Here is an 18,117-nt window from a genome sequence, read left to right as displayed (position 1 = left end):
TGTGTTGTGTGTGTGAGCGTCTGGAGCTGGACAGCAAGGCAGGGGGTCTCTGGTGCAGAAGCCTCAGGGCTTAGGGAGATTCCGGAACAGATCTCTCATCTTGCCATTTAACTCTTTCACTTCCGTCCTTTTCCAGGAAGTGGGTGCTCGGGCGCCTCTTGCTCTCTCGAGCGGCTCACAGGAGAGAGACGAAGGCCTCTTGAAGAGTCCTCACTCAGGGTGATGGGAATCCTGTTTCCTTTTGCTCATTTGTGTCACATTCTTCCATCGGGCTGGGCAACTGACAGGTGCATCCCTCCCCGGGCCCCTCTCCGAGTCCCCTCCCTGCCATTTGTCTCTCACCCAGATATCCGGCAGACGCCACCATCCGCGGAAGCTGAATATGATTAGCAGAAACCCTTCCTGACAGCTCCAAAGAGAATCCCTCAAATGCATATTCTATTGAGTGCATCTCATTGCTGCTGACAGTCGCTTTATCAATTAAATTCCACATTCCCAGTCTTTGGAGACGCCATGAACCTCCCTACCTAATAAATCACAGGCCCCCAGTTATTGTTAAATGTCCCATCAGTCTCTAATAAACTCCCTGCCAACGGGGGCAGGTTATTTATTATGCTGCCTGGACAAGAATGAATTGGGCCCCGTTCTTACAAGGGGAAGAGCAAATGTGACGCCTTCCTCCCTAAAGACTGAGGCCGTGCTATTAAAAGGGGCAATTAATCAATGTGGGCCTTGGGCAGAGGAGAGCCTGGTCTGGAGACAGGGAGGAAGACCTGGGGTTCTTTTCCGAAAGCCTGCCAGGCCAATGCCCATGGCGGGAGGTGGCTGTGCAGAGTGCGTGGGCTGGGCCTTTGCGGCTGCTTCCCCACCTCCTAATTCCTGTCTGAAAAGGTACTGAAGATATAAGGTCACCCCGTGGGCCAAGGGGCACATGTAAAAATAGTTATCCTCTGTGTTGGGAGGTAGCCACTTAGGAATGAGAAGGTCATGAAACAAATTCTGTCCAGGCGGCCACATATTGTTACTTGATAAACTTTATATAACCTAAGCGTATCGATGGCGCTAGTCCACTGAGCAGATGAACTGAAGAATGCTGGAGGGAAGGTCCCCCTTGTCTGGGAGCAAGAACTAGGAAACACTTGCTTCATCAGTTTGCGGGGTAAACACCACACAGGTAAGCCCTGGTACTCGGGAAGCAGTGTACCAACACCGAAAACACCCGGGAGCTAGCAGGTGTAAGACACAAGCGTGTGAAGGGGGTCCTGCAGTTCCCCGCCTCAGGTTAGATCCCAGATCTAGATGATGCTCCACGGTCTGCCAGTTAAAACCCAGACTCCTCGGCTTTGCTATTAATCGAGCCCCATCCACATTTCCAACTGTATCTCTCTTTATTTTATGTAACAGTACCCCGCATTGGGAGAGCACAGCACAGTCATTTTCTATTCCTTATGGTAGCAGACAAGGTCCTTCATAACATGGGACCAATATATCTCTGCAGCCTCATTTCCTGGTAATTGCTGCCATACTTGCCTCCGTTCACACTAAAGCTCGTGGCTTCCCTAAACTATTATGGTTTCTCATGCTTCCACGCCTTTGCACAAACTGTTCGCTTTGCCCAGAATATCTCTCTAACTTGCCTGCTTGGTGAGCTCTCTCCTTCCACCCCCACTGCCTGATGAAACTCCTTATCTATCCTTCAGGATCAGCTCAGAAAATGAGCCCCCAGTACTTCACAGGACTTGGGCTTGGCCTCCTGGCGCTGCTGTTTTGGCAGATGTACTAGACTCCAGGGTAGGTAAGGAATGATCTGCACATGGTGTTTTTCTCATTGTTCAAGGCATGCTTTAAACCATTTTGATTTTGGGTGGAGATGAGAAGGGCATAGAGAAGAAAGCTACTGCTCTCTGAATACCAAAAGCTGTTTTCCTTAATTTCTCAGTAGTTCCCACTCTCTCCCACATGACAGCCGCATTTTAACTAAGGCCCTGAAAATGTCAGTATTGCATATGATTTTATACCAACTTGTGCTACTTGCATATTTTCTCCTTGATCGGGGCCACCTGTTTGCAGGTATCCTTCTCCTTGAGGGCAACGGCTGTGTCCATATTGGGTGTTCAGAAGATATCTGTTGAAAGAATAAAGAGAAGTTTCAGATTGAATGCAAATAACATTGCCTACCCTTTGTTGCTTTGAGATCAAATGAGAAAAAGCAGCTGTAAAAATGGTAGTTCTGTTCCTTCTTTCCACATTCTCCTTATACCCACCATGGGCCACCTTAATGTCCATGCTTTTATTTACAATGTTTTCCTCTACACCGGTGCAAAAACCTCCACTGTGGAATGATTGTATGGGACCACTTGAACCTCCACGTCCATCCTGAGTCTAAGTTTTACTTGCTTTTCAGTGCACAGGAATCCTTCCCTTCTCTAGCTCCCAGGTACATTAGGTGAAGTAAGGCTTTCCAGGTAGACAGAAGAGAATAAAAAAAGGCTGAGGTCCCATTGAGATTTTTCCTGAGGGGAGGCCGGGAAGCACACACAGTCTGACTCATTGCTGTGTATGTTACTCTCATACCTTACCTAGTTATTAAATGGTGCCTTACCTCTGTGTTTTATCTTTACAGCACTAAAAGTTACAGCCAACAACTTTATCTAACTTTTCCATTACTGAGAAAAATATTTTATGTATTGATTTGTGTTTTTAGCTGTAGCAATACAATTTATTTCTAGTAACCTTACTGCAATATTTGTGTCCATAAAACATCATAAACAAGAAACACGATCACAGAATGTCTATAAAACTGGATGTGTTCTTTTCTGGAAAAGCAGTCTTTTTGTTTCTTTTGGGATGAGAGCTGGCTTCTTCATCGATTGGTGTGAGTTCTATAGAATTACTGCTATGTGCAATGGAGATCCAGCAAAGACTTTTGAGCAAGATTCAGTGTTTATTAGGCCCACCAAGGGCCTGGTGCTGGGCTGGAGAGCCTGGAGTGAAAAAATTCCCATCCTTGAGAAGCTTATAGTTTTTTTTTTTTTTTTTTTTTTTTTTTTTAGTGTAAGGGACGGACACCTAAACAAGTAAATAGAACCGGGTAAGAGGTAGACTGGAGTTATTATAGTGTGAAGTGGGAGTCTGGCATGGGAAATAAAAAAGTTTGTTAAAAGGATCTAGGGGCACCTGGGTGGCTCAGTCGGTTAAGCATCCGACTACGGCTCAGGTCATGATCTTGAGGTTCACAAGTTTGAGCCCCCAGTCAAGCTCTGTGCTGACAGCTCAGAGCCTGGAGACTGCCTCAGATTCTGTCTCCCTCGCTCTCTGCCCCTCCCCTGCTCATGTTCAAATGCTCTCTCTCTCTCTCTAAAAAAAAAAAAGTAAATAAAAATAATAATAATAAGAAAAAGGAACAGGATCTGAAGCTGGACCCAAACGACCTATGGTACACACTTAAGAATGATTACTCCAGTACCTGTGGAGTGAGTGGCTGGGAGAGAGAAGAAAAGGGACAGGGGACTATTCAGAAGGTTGTTTCAATAGCTAGGCTGACAAAGGGGCTTAAAGTAGGACAAATGCTATGGAGACTGGACAGAGGAATGAATGAGGTACATAGAGGCAAAATTACCTGCCCTCAGGTAAATTGTAAGAAAAGGGAGAGTGATGGTAGATGGTAGAGTGCCCCAGTGGGGCACCTGGCTGGCTCAGTCGTTTAAGCGTCCGACTTCGGCTCAGGTCGTGATCTCGCGGTCCGTGAGTTTGAGCCCCGCGTTGGGCTCTGTGCTGACAGCTCAGAACCTGGAGCCTGCTTCTGATTCTGTGTCTCCCTCTCTCTCTGACCATTCATGCTCTGTCTCTCTCTGTCTCAAAAATAAATAAACGTTAAAAAAATTTTTTTTTAAAAAAGAATACCTCCCAGGTTTGGGATTTGGGGTTAGATGGATGAAAAAGCTGGGGTTACTAAGAGGAAGCCTGGAAACTTCAGTGCCCACTCCCAACAGAACCCCTTCTTTCACATGGACAGTTGACATTTCTCAATGTTTTTTAACCAAAACGCATCCTTGAGACCTCTTACAGATGGGATTACAGTGCCAAAGCCCCTCCTACATCATTTGGAATCTGGATCATCATTCTGTGTGCACCTGCCTGTGTGTGAGCATGGGGTGAGAGATAATGATCAGAATGATGATATAAGGACAAAAGAAAACGTTGGAGTTGGACGCAGAATATCTTTAGTTTTGGAATTATAAATAAGATTAGGTTCCAGAAATATTTAAACTTGGAGTTATGGCTAAGACTCGCAGGAACTCATTTACTCAATAAACACTGAGCACTTACTATGGGTCAGATCTGTTTTTTTTTTTTCTCATTAGGAATACAGAAGAGAACTAGACAGAACACGTCCCTGTCCTCATAGAGTGGGGGAGACAGACAATAAACACAATCCCAGGTAGTGGTGTCATGAAGAAAAATAAAGCAGAACAAGGGAACAGAGAGTGGTGGGAAAGTTGGGGGAACCCAGAGGATGATGGAAGTATCTCAGATAATAATAATGATAGATCAGGGTGAAAGAGGTGATGGGTATTAAAGAGTACACTTACCGTGATGAGCACTGAGTAATGTATAGAATGGTCGAACTGCTTTATTGTACACCTGAAAACAATACAACACTGTATGTTAACTACACTGGAATTAAAATTAAAAAAAAAAAAAAGTCAGGAACGACCCCTTTGGAAAGGCGATATTTGAGCAGAGACCTAAAAGAAGGGAAGGTGGCAAAGTCGGTCCCTTGGCCCCCCCCGCGAGATGGTGGTGCATAAAGCCGGGGACAGGAGCAACACCCAGGTGACATGAAAGATGTGAGATGTCTACCGGACTTCTCAATGGAGATGCTGAGAAGGCCGACGGATGTACAAATCTAAGTTCAGAGAGCGGTCTGAGGCGGGGCTGTGGCTTTGAGAGGTGTCAGTCCAGGGCCTGGCGGCAACTCAACGGATGGGTACGGGAGCTGAGTGTGCCAGGGGCCGTCCTCGGGCTGGCGACAGAGAAGAGTGACGCGGTGCCGAGACAGACACGGACCGGACCACGAGGAAGCCGAGTCTGGTTGTGCCTCAGCCGCCTCGAGCGGGCGGGGATAGGCTCCGCTGGAGGCACCGGCCGCCAGTGACCGGGAGGCGGGGAGAGTGACGCCGCACGCGCCTCACAAAGCCGGAGTTCTGAGGGTGGCGCGGGGCGGAGCGCGGGACTGGGCGGACCGCCCACGGAGGGCCGGGAGGCGGGGCGGCGCCCCCACTGTGTGCGCGCGGCGCCCTCTGCAGGCTGCCCGCGGCCGCACACCGGTAGCCCCCGCCTCTCTCTCCTCCTTTCAGCCTTCCTCGGGCCACATTGTTTTGTCGTTATCGCTGCTTGCGAGACTTCCTAAGCCTCCGACTTCCGTCCCTTCGCCCCTCGCCGAAGCGTGTCTTCCTGGGAGGACTGCCAATAAAGTTTTTCGTCTTCTCGCTCTTAGGCTCCCTCCCTCGCCTGAAGTACCGCGAGATCCGGCGGCGCGGCTACGATGGCGGCGGCGTTTGAAGCCTCAGCGGCCTTAGAGACGGTGGAGGCCGCTATGCCGGCGGAGCGTGTGGCCGCACAGCTCGCGGCCTCGGAGCCACCCCCCGGGCCGGTGCGGAGCCTGCGGACGGCTCACGACGTCAGCGGCCCACGGACCCGCACGGGGGACGTGCTGCTGGCCGAGCCGGCCGACTTCGAGTCGCTGTTGCTGTCGCGGCCGGTGCTGGAGGGGCTGCGGGCTGCCGGCTTCGAGCGACCCTCGCCGGTGCAGCTCAAGGCCATCCCGCTGGGGCGCTGCGGGCTCGGTGAGGGCGGGGGCCGTGCGCGGGCCGGGAGGGTCCCGGAGGAGTCCCGGAGCGGGTGCGGGGTCCGGCCTGCGTCCGGGCGCTGCACGCTTTCGAGCCTCAGTTTCCCCTGTAAGAGACGCGGCGTTGATGGTTACGGTCCTTTTCACGGTGACAGTTGGCTCTCCGTTCGAGAAGATAAACGGTAGAGGTTCAGGGACGAGCCATGTTTCTGGATATGGCCCGATGCTTTTTTGAGAGTTCACTAAAAACGAAGGTGCCAACCAGTGATCTTCTGGAGACCCTTGTAATCATGTGGTTTTGTGTCGGTATCTAAGCTTCTTTAGTCGGTACTGGTTAGCGATATACAGTATATATTTTTTTCTCCTCAGATTTAATTGTTCAAGCTAAATCTGGCACCGGGAAAACGTGTGTGTTCTCTACCATTGCTTTGGACTCTCTGGTTCTTGAAAACCTAAGTACCCAGGTGAGTCTAACTCAGAGGACCCAAAGGAGGGTATGTTACGTGGATTTTATTATCGCGGGTTGGATGCAATACCGTAGCTCCTGAGAGAAGAGGTGAATTTAACGAATGATTGAGGTGAGCCATATGAAAAGCATAGAAGTAGACATTAAAGCCTTTGAGTGCTGGTGGTGTGGATGGTGACCAAGGATATGTTATTAGTGTTAGAAATTTGGAAATTTTTGTCACCGCATCTTAAATAGAATAATGGCATGTGTGTCAGTTTTTTCATTACTTGGGAATACAGATAGGTTTTCTTTGTTCTTCTACTTGTTGATCCGGTTGTGATAAGATTTAGTATTTGGCCTGATTGATGATAATGTAGTGCTCTGGCTGTTGCTGGTAACTGCAGGTGGTTCTTACAGCCTTGTGAGTATATCCTGTTGATCTCCCATCTTCTAGGTTCTCTTGGAGTAGGTCTAAGAGAACCCAAACTAATAAGAGATTTAGGTTTGGAAATAATTTCTTCAACAAAGATTTTTCAAGCCCATGTTATGTATAAACAGTATGCCAGGATATCCATATTCAAAGCTTCTTGACTCATATCTACCAAATCCTGGGTTATGTACGTAAGAAATCCTTCAGCTTCCCAAAGACCTAGGCTATTCTACTTGTGAATTGAGATGTATTTGCGATTTTGGTTTCTGACAATTTGGGAGTAGATGAAATGCCAAAACCCTGAAAAGTGCCATAAACCAAATTTGTATATTTAAACTTAAGATCTTTTTGTTCTCAAATTTATTTTTGAAAATTGGGAAACTTCAGAAAAGTCAAGAAGTACCAGATAACTGCATCTGATAATCTCACCTACCCAGAGCGAAACTGCTGTTAACTGTTTTGGCATATTTTCTTCTCCTAGTTTTTTTTTTTTTTTTTTTAAAGCAGTTTTTTCCTTCTCCTAGCTCAGAACATGTAGTTTCACCTTGTCCTCCAGTAGTTAGTTATTTTGCAAAGTTCTCACCTTGACTCCCTAAAGCTCCTTTTCATGGAGCTAGAAATCTCACCCTGACTAGGTCCAGTTACAAGGGCCTCCCTGCTATTCCTCAGGTACACCAAGAATGTTACTGCCTTGAGGCCTTTACATTTGCCATTTCTCTTCCCAAAATCATTTCCCTAGGTGTCACATAGCTAAGCTCTACTCTGCCGTGTACATTTAGGTCTCTGCTCAAATGTTATTTCCTTAGTGGCCTTCCTTGATTGCTCCATTTAAAATAACTCCTTCCCTTCTTTTTTCACTTCTCTCCCCACCCCCCCAACTCTTATTGTATGCCATTATTGATGTCCCTTTGTTTATTGTATGTCTTCTTACACAGAATGAAAGTGCCCTGAGGGCAAGAACTGTGTATTGTTAACTCTTGACTCCACAGCAACTTACATGTTGCCTAGTAGGTAGGCAATTCATTCAACTCAGTGTGTGTTGAATGAATATATATGTGAATGAATGGAATAGTTTCCCTTGTCAGTAAAAACTCATCATTTAAAATGATTGGCTAAATGAAAAATAGCTCATTATAATGCAAAATGTGCCAACCACATGTATCTGTTCCACTGACTCATTAAAAGTGTATATATTTTATGCTTTTTTAGATTTTGATCTTGGCTCCTACAAGAGAAATTGCTGTACAGATACATTCTGTTATTACAGCTATTGGAATAAAAATGGAAGGCTTAGAGTGTCATGTCTTTATTGGAGGGACTCCATTATCACAAGACAAAACCAGACTTAAAAAGTGTCATATTGCTGTTGGCTCTCCTGGTAAGATATCAATGACTGTTCATAACTGGGGGTTTTAAGGAACTGAACACTTTTAATATAGGTAATATAAAATAATTGATGTAAGAATATGGGAATCTTTGATAACTGATAATTATTTTGAGGATTATAAGCGAGGCTTTAGACATGTGACTGGAATTACCAGCAGAATGTAGGAAATCTCCATCCCTGAGGCTGTTTAAGTGCACCTATAGAATTGGCTTATGAAAAGAGGAGAAAGGAGATGATTTTCAAGAAGGCTTTCTAAGCCATGGATTGGGATTTATTCTTTGCTTCTCTATTAATCATTCAGTCAAAAATCACTCAGATCAGAATTTAGTATTCAGGGCCTTAGCATTCAAGTCTTTTGATGGGAATAGTGTTTATGATCTGTGCTTATTGGTGGTGAAATATGAGGAAGAAATAATGGATTTAGGCAAGATAGAATTCAACATTTCTAATTTGTGGTTCGGTGCGTAAATGTATAATAACGAAGGTCGGGTCAAGAAAATCAGCAGTATAACCTGTGAGTGAGTAGAGTAACAACACTGGCTGAGATTTGCACAAATTCAATGCATCTTAAATATTTCAATATGCTTTTTTTCTGGACTTTAGGCAGAATTAAACAACTAATAGAACTTGACTACTTGAACCCAGGCAGTATACGTCTCTTTATTCTTGATGAAGCAGATAAGCTTTTAGAAGAAGGCAGCTTCCAGGAGCAAATAAAGTAAGAAAAATAACTTGCTGGACTATTAAAATGGTGTCCTAAAGTGTCTAGCTTTAACAGGTGGTAGTTACTGTTTGATTAGTTTCCACAGTGTGTGTTTTTCTTGTATTTTGCAGCTGGATTTATTCTTCCTTGCCTGCAAGTAAACAGATGTTGGCCGTATCAGCCACCTACCCTGAATATTTGGCTAATGCTTTGACAAGGTACATGAGAGATCCCACTTTTGTAAGACTAAATTCCAGTGATCCGAGTCTCCTAGGTGAGTACAGATATTGGATACTTACATTACTGGTTTGTTTGTGATACTCTGGAGCTTTCCCTTGCCTAGTTGGCTGTTGCTTTCATATTTGCTATTAGGATATAGCAAATATGTTTTGTTTTAACAGAGGACTCTTCTTTGCAGGTTTGAAGCAGTATTACAGAGTTGTCAATTCATACCCTTTGGCCCATAAGATTTTTGAGGAAAAGGCTCAGCATTTACAGGAACTGTTCAGCAGAATTCCGTTTAATCAAGCCTTAGTCTTTTCTAATTTGCACAGCAGGTAATGTACCTTAAAAGGTCATTTGGGGAACTTGTGAAATAAAAGGATAGGCATGGGGCCATATTTATAAAATTATAACCTCTGTGTTATTTTTCATAGAGCACAGCATTTGGCTGATATTCTTTCTTCTAAAGGCTTTCCTGCTGAGTGTATTTCGGGTAAGTTTATATCTTACTTTAATCTTTGTTTAGTATCTTGACTTGAAGCCTCTCCAAAGTCAGGAGGAAGAAATGCTACTTCCTGAGTTGTCTTATGAGTGTGAGGTTACACTGAGTCTTTAGAGTAAAGGAAATTTCAGGCTAATTTTTCATTGGAATTTGATATATCAATATTCTTATTTTTATTTATTTTTTTTAGTTTATTTTTTGAGAGAGAGAGAGAGAGAGAGAGCGAGCGAGCAGGGGAGGGGTGGAGAGAGGAGCAGAGGAAGAATCCCAAGCAGCCTCTGCACTGTCACCGCAGAACCTGATGTGGGACTGGAACTCAGGAACCACGAGTTTGTGCCCTGAGCTGAAGTCAAGAGTTAGATGCTTAAGACCAAGCCACCCAGTTGCCCCTCAATATTCTTATTTTTTAAGTTGTAACTTGGTACATCATATGAAATTAGAAAATTGGAATGAATTGTCCATGAAGAGCTCAATAATTTTATAAAGTTTGCCTTTGTTATCTTCAGTGCAACATATTTTGCTTCTTTACATAATCATTGTAAAAATGCTGTGAGCTGCTACTGAATTAACTGCTTTATGGTCTTGAGGAAGGTGAACATGATTTTTTTTTTTTTTTAAGATTTTATATTTTAGTAATATCTGTACCCAGTGTGGGGCTCGAACTCACAACCTTGAGATTAAGAGTCACACGCTCTACCAACTGAGCCAGCCAGGTGCCCCAGGATGATTCATTTTTGACAGAAAACTAAATTATTACTGCTGGCCTAATAGAAATGAAAGATTTAAAGGAATATTTGATCAGTAAGATCCTTTTTAGAGTTTTCATTGATAGCTTAGTTTGTAACCTGTTAGCATAAGCTTGTCTCATCATTGTATATTATGAGATACTGGGAGACTGTTTTCTAATGGACAATATTTTGACTGTAGATCACACTTCAAAACCAAATTTATAAACCGCTGATTAAAGCAATTTTTCTAAGAATTGTTCTACTTCATATGTAACCTTGCAGATATAATGGTATATCTGCAGGCATAACCTAGTCACCATTTAAAATTGATTTTTGGGGGGCATAATCGGTTGGGTGTCTGGCTCTTGATTTTGGCTCAGGTCATGATCTCATGGTTCATGGGATCGAGACCCATGTTGGACTTTGCACTGACAGAATGGAACTTGCTTGGGATTCTGTCTCTCCCTCTCTTTCTGTCCCTCCCCTGCTCGCTCGCTCACTCTCTCTCTCTCTCTCTCAAAATGGGTAGATAGACTTTTAAAAATTGAAATAAAATAAAATATGTTTTTGAATTTCAAGTTGACTGCCTAACCGTATTTTTAAAAGATTCTGACTTTAGGTCTTAACCTATATTTGTATATAAGGATAGAGTTAACTTCGGTATATTTTTAAAGCGTTAAGACTGGTAGTTAGGAATTCTGCTTTTTGTGTATTTGATAAATATGTTAGCTTGTTTTTATATGACTTTCTTTTTGGGTCTTTTTAGGTAACATGAATCAGAATCAGCGTCTTGATGCTATGGCCAAGCTGAAGCAGTTTCATTGCAGAGTCCTCATTTCCACAGATTTGGTATATTTCTCGTTCGGGTTGGGTGACTAATCCATCTTGACTTGGGCTCTTGTCAGATGCACAGGTTTCAACTATTACTTTACATGGGTGTGTCTGATAAGAATACCAGAAGGGAATTGTCTTTCCAGTGCTGGGGAACATGCTTTCTTAAAAGTCTTATATTTTCATCTTTATTCTTGAAGCTAGTCATTAGAAATGAATTTCCTTTTCCTTTGCTCCTGAATTCCTTCCTGTTCTTCACTTGGATTTTGGTCGTACTATAGTAGAATAATCTAGTGTGCGTTGGAGCCTGTGTGGCAGTTAATGCAAACACTTGTTCTCTTCAATTCAAGACTTCCCGTGGGATTGATGCTGAGAAGGTGAACCTGGTTGTAAATCTGGATGTACCATTGGATTGGGAGACATACATGCATCGGATTGGCAGAGCTGGCCGTTTTGGTAAAAAAAAAAAAAAAAAAAAAAAAGTGAAAAGTGTGGCTGCTTTCTTGAGGAGGAAGATATGACAGGTAGAATGTCATTTATGTGGAAATGATTTACTAATTAAGAGTCTCTCTGCTTTAGGTACCTTGGGGTTGACAGTGACCTACTGTTGTCGGGGAGAGGAAGAAAATGTGATGATGAAAATTGCCCAGAAATGTAACATCAACCTTCTGCCTTTACCAGGTATATTTTGTCTGTGTCATTTTGCTGTCAAAAGAATAGTGATATTGATGATAGGCCTCATAAAATTAACAGCTGACACGGAACACTTAGGATGTGTTGGGTCCTATTCCATATGTTAGCTTGGTTAATTATCACCATGGTTCTATGAAGTGTGTGCCCTTATTGTCAATTTCTTGTGAATGAGGATATCGAGACATTGAAAAGTGAAGTAATTTGCCTAAGTTCTTACAGCTAATAAGCAGCAAGGAGAAGATTGCAAGCTAACTCCTGGCACATGAGAAATGAGAATTATTTTACTACTGTATTAGCTCTGTATTTTAGCTTTTAGCCTTGCAATTTGATTTCACTGTTTTATGTAAGGGGGCATATATTTCACTTCTTTTGTCGCTGTGGAGGTAATTCTTGCTGTATTCTCCTTTGTCATCATGGGGAAGGAAGGAATAATATCTTTAATTTAAATGCTATTTTGAAAAATTTTAAGTGTTTCCTTTTTAATATTTATTTATTTATTTATCATCTCTATACCCAGTGTGGGGCTTGAACCCACAACCCTGAGGTCAAGAGTCCTGTGCTCTTGTGACTGAGCCAGCCAGGTGCCCCTGAAGTGTTTTCTTTTGATTTAATGGGTTATTTGTCAAGCTGATTTTTTTTAGTGCCACCTTGGAAACTGCATGTCTGAAACTATTAATGATCTCTTGAAAACTTTAAAAACTGTTGTGTAGAAATGTGGCTTATTTATTATATATGTTAATATATGCATGTTAGTGTGTATGTGTGTATATACATGTGTATAGGTACATATATGTGTGCATATATATGTATATACCAATATATATGTGTATATATACATAATTGTACACTTACATATACATGACCTTCTAGAATATGGGATAAGTATTGAATAAATATAGCAGTGAATATTTCAGTGATTTATATTTAACTCTGTTAGTGATTTTTATAAAGTTAGATTAAGCATAGGTCTGGGAATTTTGTGGATTCTAGTAGTTCTGGCTGTCATAGCTCATTTTGTGATCTTTTCACAAATTTCTTTAATTGCTCTAAGCTTGTGTCCTGATTTACAAAATACTTGTTTTTTGAAACAGTCTTTAGGTTCTCTGTCACTTTTAATAATATTTTTTTAATGTTTATTTTATTTTTGAGAGAGAGCAAGCGAGCAAGCATGGGTGGGGGGTGGGTAGAGAGAGAGGGAGATACAGAATCTGAAGCAGGCTCCAGGCTCTGAGCTGTCAGCACAGAGCCTGATGCAGGGCCCAAACCCACAAACTGTGAGATCATGACCTGAGCTGAAGTCGGATGCTTAACCAACTGAGCCACCCAGGTGCCCCATGTCACTTTTAAGACTCTGTAGTATGTTAACTCTATGTATGAGTCTATTGATAATCTGTCAGATGATTATAATGTGAAAATAGTAAATTGAAAATTGGTAAAAGAGGGTTAAGACCTTCAGTAGGATTCAGTATCATAGCATGTAGTGATAAATAAAATTTGCCTTTGGATACTGGAAAATGACATATTTCGATCTTCACATAATGTTCTCGGAGCCTTGAAATCAGAAAATTATATTTGTGGTGTTGGATTTATATTGGACCAGGAGCTTGTATGATAGCAGACTGCTCAGGTGAAGCACCTGGCACAGGAGTAGGAGGGCAGTCGGCCTATTTGAGAAGGGTGGTAGGCAAACAAGGGATACCACCTCAGTAGGAATCGAGTTTTTGTCAGAGGATCTGTTCAGCAAAAGATCAAGAGCCCCAGCTGAAGAGTCCAGAATGAGGGATTCAATAGTGGATACGTCTATGTGGAGCCCCAGTAGCACGGACAGACAGGCAGACCTGTGTCAATCAGGGGCTTTGTGTATTTTGTCTGTCTAAGGTGAAAACTGATCACACTTTGGGAAGGTCTGAGTGTGCAGGTGGGAGCAAACTATCCCTCCTGGATGGAATAGGAAATTTAGAGAGCTGGAGCCAGCAAATTTTTAAAAATTTGCAAGTGCTGTTGAGGCCACAGATCTTTTTACAGTCCTCTTAACTTGTTCCCAGATAGAGGTTTTTCTCCACTGTTGGGGGCAGTGATTCCTCCCTGTTGGGAGTATAGGGTGGCAGATTTACTTGGGTGCAGAGTTGCAGTCGTAATATTCCCCAGCTGATAAGCTCTGGGGAGCACAATCCATTTTCTAATAATCTTGTTTTGCTGTCAGCAGTAGTGAGATAAAGGGGAAGAGTTGGGGAGAGTGGGAGGGGAAGAGATGGGGGAATTTCTGCAGACTTGTATGTCCTAGCAGAAGTTCTTTCTGAGTGGGAGGTATGGGGAGATCCTGCTTGTGAGTATGGGATGGGTCTTGCATATTTTGGGGTGTATTTCTTTACTGCGAGGATTGCTTGGGTCTTTTAAAATACTAAGTGCAATTCTTAAGCTTCTTAGTGTATTATTAGTATATATTATTTCTTACTTTACCATGGAAAGCTTTATGAAGTCATCAAAAATTGCTGGTCTTGAGCAGCTGAAGAATTTTAATATTCTTTTGTTCCTTTTATGTAGATCCCATTCCTCCTGGTCTGATGGAAGAATGTTCGGATTGGGATGTGGAGGTTCAAGCTGCTATGCATACATATGGCTTAGCAAGTGTACCTACCCAGCCCTTAAAAAAGCAGATTCAAAAAATAGAGAGAACCTTTCCAACTCCGAAAGCTCATGGTAACCATGTGGCTTCATCCAGAAATACTTCTGTATCTGCACTCTTAGTCAAATCAAAAAATAATACCAAACAAAAGCTTCCTGTGAAAAGCCACTCAGAGTGTGGAATCATCGAAAAAGCAGTGTCACCGAAAGAAGTGGGCTGTGGCATACAATTGGAAGAGCCGATGAAGAATTCTGTTCAGATCTCTGTTGAAAACTCGACTGGTCAGCACCAGGTCAAAGAAGCTATACCTGTGTCACTCCCTAAAATTCCTTGTCTGTCGTCCTTTAAAATCCATCTGCCATACTCTTTGACTTTTTCGGAATTGGTAGAGGATTATGAACACTATATTAAAGAGGGGCTAGAGAAACCTGTGGAAATCATCAGGCATTACACGGGTCCTGGGGATCAGACTGTCAATCCTCAAAATGGTTTTGTAAGAAACAGAATTCCTGAAGAGAGAGTGCAGGTATTGGCAAGTAGCAGTCAATCTGGAGACTCTGAGAGTGACAGTGATTCTTACAGCTCAAGGACTTCTTCCCAGAGCAAAGGAAATAAGTCCTACTTGGAAGGCTCTTCTGATACTCAGCCGAAAGACGCGGAGTCTACTCGTGTGGATGGCCATATCTCTTTGGAGCAGCCTCTGAATGGAAACAACATCCCTAATCCAGTAGAGTATCAGGAATCACCTGAAATCCAGACAAAGGCAAGGCATAAAGAGGGGGCTACCCAGAGAGCTAAGCAGAGCCGGAGAAACCCTCCCAGGTGGTCTTCCTATCGAATGCAGACAGAACCCCAGGAGGACGGTTGGTACGACTGCCACAGGGAAACCCATCTGAATTTTTCCGAGACCTACCAGGACTATGAGGAGTACTGGAGAGCTTACTACAGGGCATGGCAGGAATACTACGCTGCTGCTTCTCAGTCATATTATTGGAATGCTCAGAGGCACCCAAGTTGGGTGGCAGCTTATCACATGAATACCATTTATCTACAAGAAATGATGCGTGGCAACCAGTGATGACAGGCAGTACCTCATACCATCCAGAAATATCAACGAGTGATACCTTCGGATAGCCATCCTCTGGGGCCTTTAGCACAGTGCCATTTTTGAGGAATTTGAAAAGTCTTGAGGCTTTCTGCTGGGACACATCTATTTTTCAGACTGTTTTGACCTGTCTTATTAGGTGAGGTATATTATCTTTTTTTTTTTTTTTTTTTTTGAGAAACTTCATGGATCAGATCCTTGAAAGAAAATTTTGGAGACATAGAGCTAAAGGTCCCAGGATGCCATTTTCTGTAAGCCATTCAAGAAGGAAACATTTAGAAAGACTTAATACCACTGCTTACTTGAAAAAAAAATAAAAACAGTTGAGGTTTGAAAAATAATGTTAGTTTATGCTGTGGAGTTCTTGACAAAAGGCTTGGGCTGTATTTCTATAGAGGTGTGTTCTTGTAGAAATTTGTAACACGATAGATCAGAAAATCCCCTCGCCTTTTATGTTTAGGTAGGAAGGAATAAATATTGCTTCACTCTTTCCCAGAGGTAGCTTTGATGCCATTTGCTTCCAGGAAAAATATTTGTTACCAGTAAAAATGCGAACTCAGCCAAATGTTTATTGTCATGTTTATTGTTCATCTTTTTTTCGAATGTCTTGTTTTTAAGATTGTGAAAGCTGTGTGTGTGTTTACGCGCATTAAATAGCTCAGGATCATCAGTGGCTGTCTTATTTCCGTTTCTCAAGAAAAGGAGTAACTCAATCTTTGTTGGTTCTTGGATCCTTTTATGAATCTGATGAAAGCTATAGATTTGTGCCAGAAAAATTTCCATTCTGTAAACAAGATTTGTATATGTAATTCCAAGAGGTTCATAGACCTTCTGAAGCCCAGGTAGAAGCCAGATTAAGAACTGCCCTACTCTGCTGGGAGGCTAAAGGAAAGTTCTAGCCCTTCATTTTAACTGTTTTTTTGGAAGCTGGAACTCATTCTGTTTAAACTCTTCTCATAGTATGTCCTAATCTTATGCCTTCTAGAAATTTTCCCCCAGTTTTTACCTTTAGTGCTAGGATCTAAGGGGAGGGTCTCATTTTTCTGAGATGGTACATCTATAAATCATGACTCAGAAAAAAATTAATTGGAGTCCCCTTTATTTGAGATTTTGCTTTTTTTTTTTTTTTTTTTTTTTTTAGTTTATTATTTTGAGAGAGAAAGCATGTGCAAGCAGGGGAGGAGCAGAGAGGAGGGAGAGAGTGAATCCCAAGCAGGCTCTGCGCTGTCAGTGGGGTTCGATCTCTTGAATCGTGAGATCATGACCTTAGCTGGGATCAAGAGTCAGATGCTTAACTGACTGAGCCACCCAGGTACCCCCTGATATTTTACTTTCTGCACTTTGAATTACCCAAAGTCAACCATTGATTGGGTCCAGAAGCAGATGATCCTTTTGACATACTGTCCGGCCAGTCAGTAGTAACCTAATGCTGTGTCATAATACCTATAGTATTCACCATCAGGTAGGCATTTTATCATCTTACATCATCACCAGAAGGGTGAGTACAGTACAATAAGATACTTTGAGAGACCACATTCATGTAACTTTTATTATAGTATGTTGTGATTGTTCTATTGTTATTGTTAATCTCTTACTGTGCCTAATTTATAAATTAAACTTTATTATGGGTATGTACGTATAGGAACAAACAGTACATCTAGGATTCGGAACTGCCCGCGGTTGGAGGCATCCACTGGGAATCTTGGAGCGTATCCTCTGTGGATAAGGGTGGTGTAAAGATACGTATTCTTTCATTTCTTCTCCTTGGCAATCTTTTTATGATTACGCGTTTGGTTCCTAAACCTTGTGAATTGGAATTGTGGTGAGAGAACCCCTCATGTCTAGAGAGATTTGTATTTAACTTTTTAAAAGGAAAGCTCTTCTTTTCTGTGTACATACTTCCCTAGGCACTACCAACACTTTCCTCCAGGCTTTCAGCAAACACCCACAGCCACTGTCATTTACTGTCCACAACCCTCAACATACCACTACCCTAAACTCCTGTTTAATTCGGATTCCTGTCATCTGGGTTGGGCAGTGGTAGGCTTTACTTACACGGATCTGTACTGTACATGTATTGCCAAGTTAGAATGAATTAATTAACACTGTAAATAGCAAATCCATAATTAGGTCCAGCATGTCATTAAGAGGTAGAGACTTTAATTACACACATTTCAGTAAGATCCCGTCATTGCTATATAATTGAACTTACCTCTTTTTCTCTACCCTTTCCCCCCACAATACAGCCAAGTTCACAGTCTGTCATTGCTAGGGGATTTTAATTAGGATACTGCTGCATCTTAATTAGAGATGAGGTTACCCATTAGTCTTGAAATTAATTGGATTCTCTCAAGGTTTATCTTATTTTGTGTTTGCCTTTTTTTTTTTTTTTTTTTTTTTTAGTAGGAAAATAAGCTGGAGGGGAGCATACACAAAACATCTGAAAATACTGATGGTTTCATTTTCCATAAGCATTTGGGAAATTTCAGCAGTTACCTTCCCAAATAAGGGGACGTAGTATTGGTGGTGGCTGTGGAAGGAACCGGCTGCTATTTGTGCATGGTTAGACTTTTTTGTCTACAGTTGCAGTC

At 42.4% G+C, this 18,117-nt stretch overlaps 1 protein-coding gene, 1 long non-coding RNA gene and 1 other non-coding gene across 3 annotated transcripts; 1 reads left to right on the top strand and 2 right to left on the bottom strand.

The window, feature by feature from the left end:
- Nucleotides 1–1,365: 1,365 nt before the first annotated feature.
- On the bottom strand, nucleotides 1,366–5,203 carry LOC109272051 (uncharacterized). Its single transcript, XR_002082233.2, has 3 exons — nucleotides 4,864–5,203; nucleotides 4,593–4,644; nucleotides 1,366–2,125 (listed from the first exon to the last, which is right to left on the bottom strand). It is a non-coding gene; the product is annotated as an uncharacterized LOC109272051 (long non-coding RNA).
- A 61-nt stretch (nucleotides 5,204–5,264) lies between these two features.
- On the top strand, nucleotides 5,265–16,196 carry DDX20 (DEAD-box helicase 20). Its single transcript, XM_019457840.2, has 12 exons — nucleotides 5,265–5,330; nucleotides 5,501–5,849; nucleotides 6,221–6,315; nucleotides 7,939–8,107; nucleotides 8,720–8,834; nucleotides 8,951–9,093; nucleotides 9,238–9,376; nucleotides 9,476–9,534; nucleotides 11,038–11,120; nucleotides 11,453–11,558; nucleotides 11,682–11,783; nucleotides 14,340–16,196. The coding sequence occupies exons 2-12, from the start codon at nucleotides 5,549–5,551 to the stop codon at nucleotides 15,497–15,499; spliced, it is 2,472 nt and encodes an 823-aa protein (XP_019313385.2). The 5' UTR covers nucleotides 5,265–5,330; nucleotides 5,501–5,548; the 3' UTR covers nucleotides 15,500–16,196.
- Nucleotides 10,186–10,258, bottom strand: TRNAK-CUU (transfer RNA lysine (anticodon CUU)). The gene has a single exon. It is a non-coding gene; the product is annotated as a tRNA-Lys (tRNA).
- Nucleotides 16,197–18,117: the final 1,921 nt, after the last annotated feature.

This window comes from Panthera pardus, unplaced genomic scaffold (genome assembly GCF_024362965.1).
Source record: "Panthera pardus isolate Hobbes unplaced genomic scaffold, ASM2436296v1 HiC_scaffold_11, whole genome shotgun sequence".
Taxonomy (NCBI): Eukaryota; Metazoa; Chordata; class Mammalia; order Carnivora; family Felidae; genus Panthera; species Panthera pardus.
Note: the sequence above shows the minus strand (reverse complement) of the source record. Positions and strands in the feature narration are given on the sequence as shown.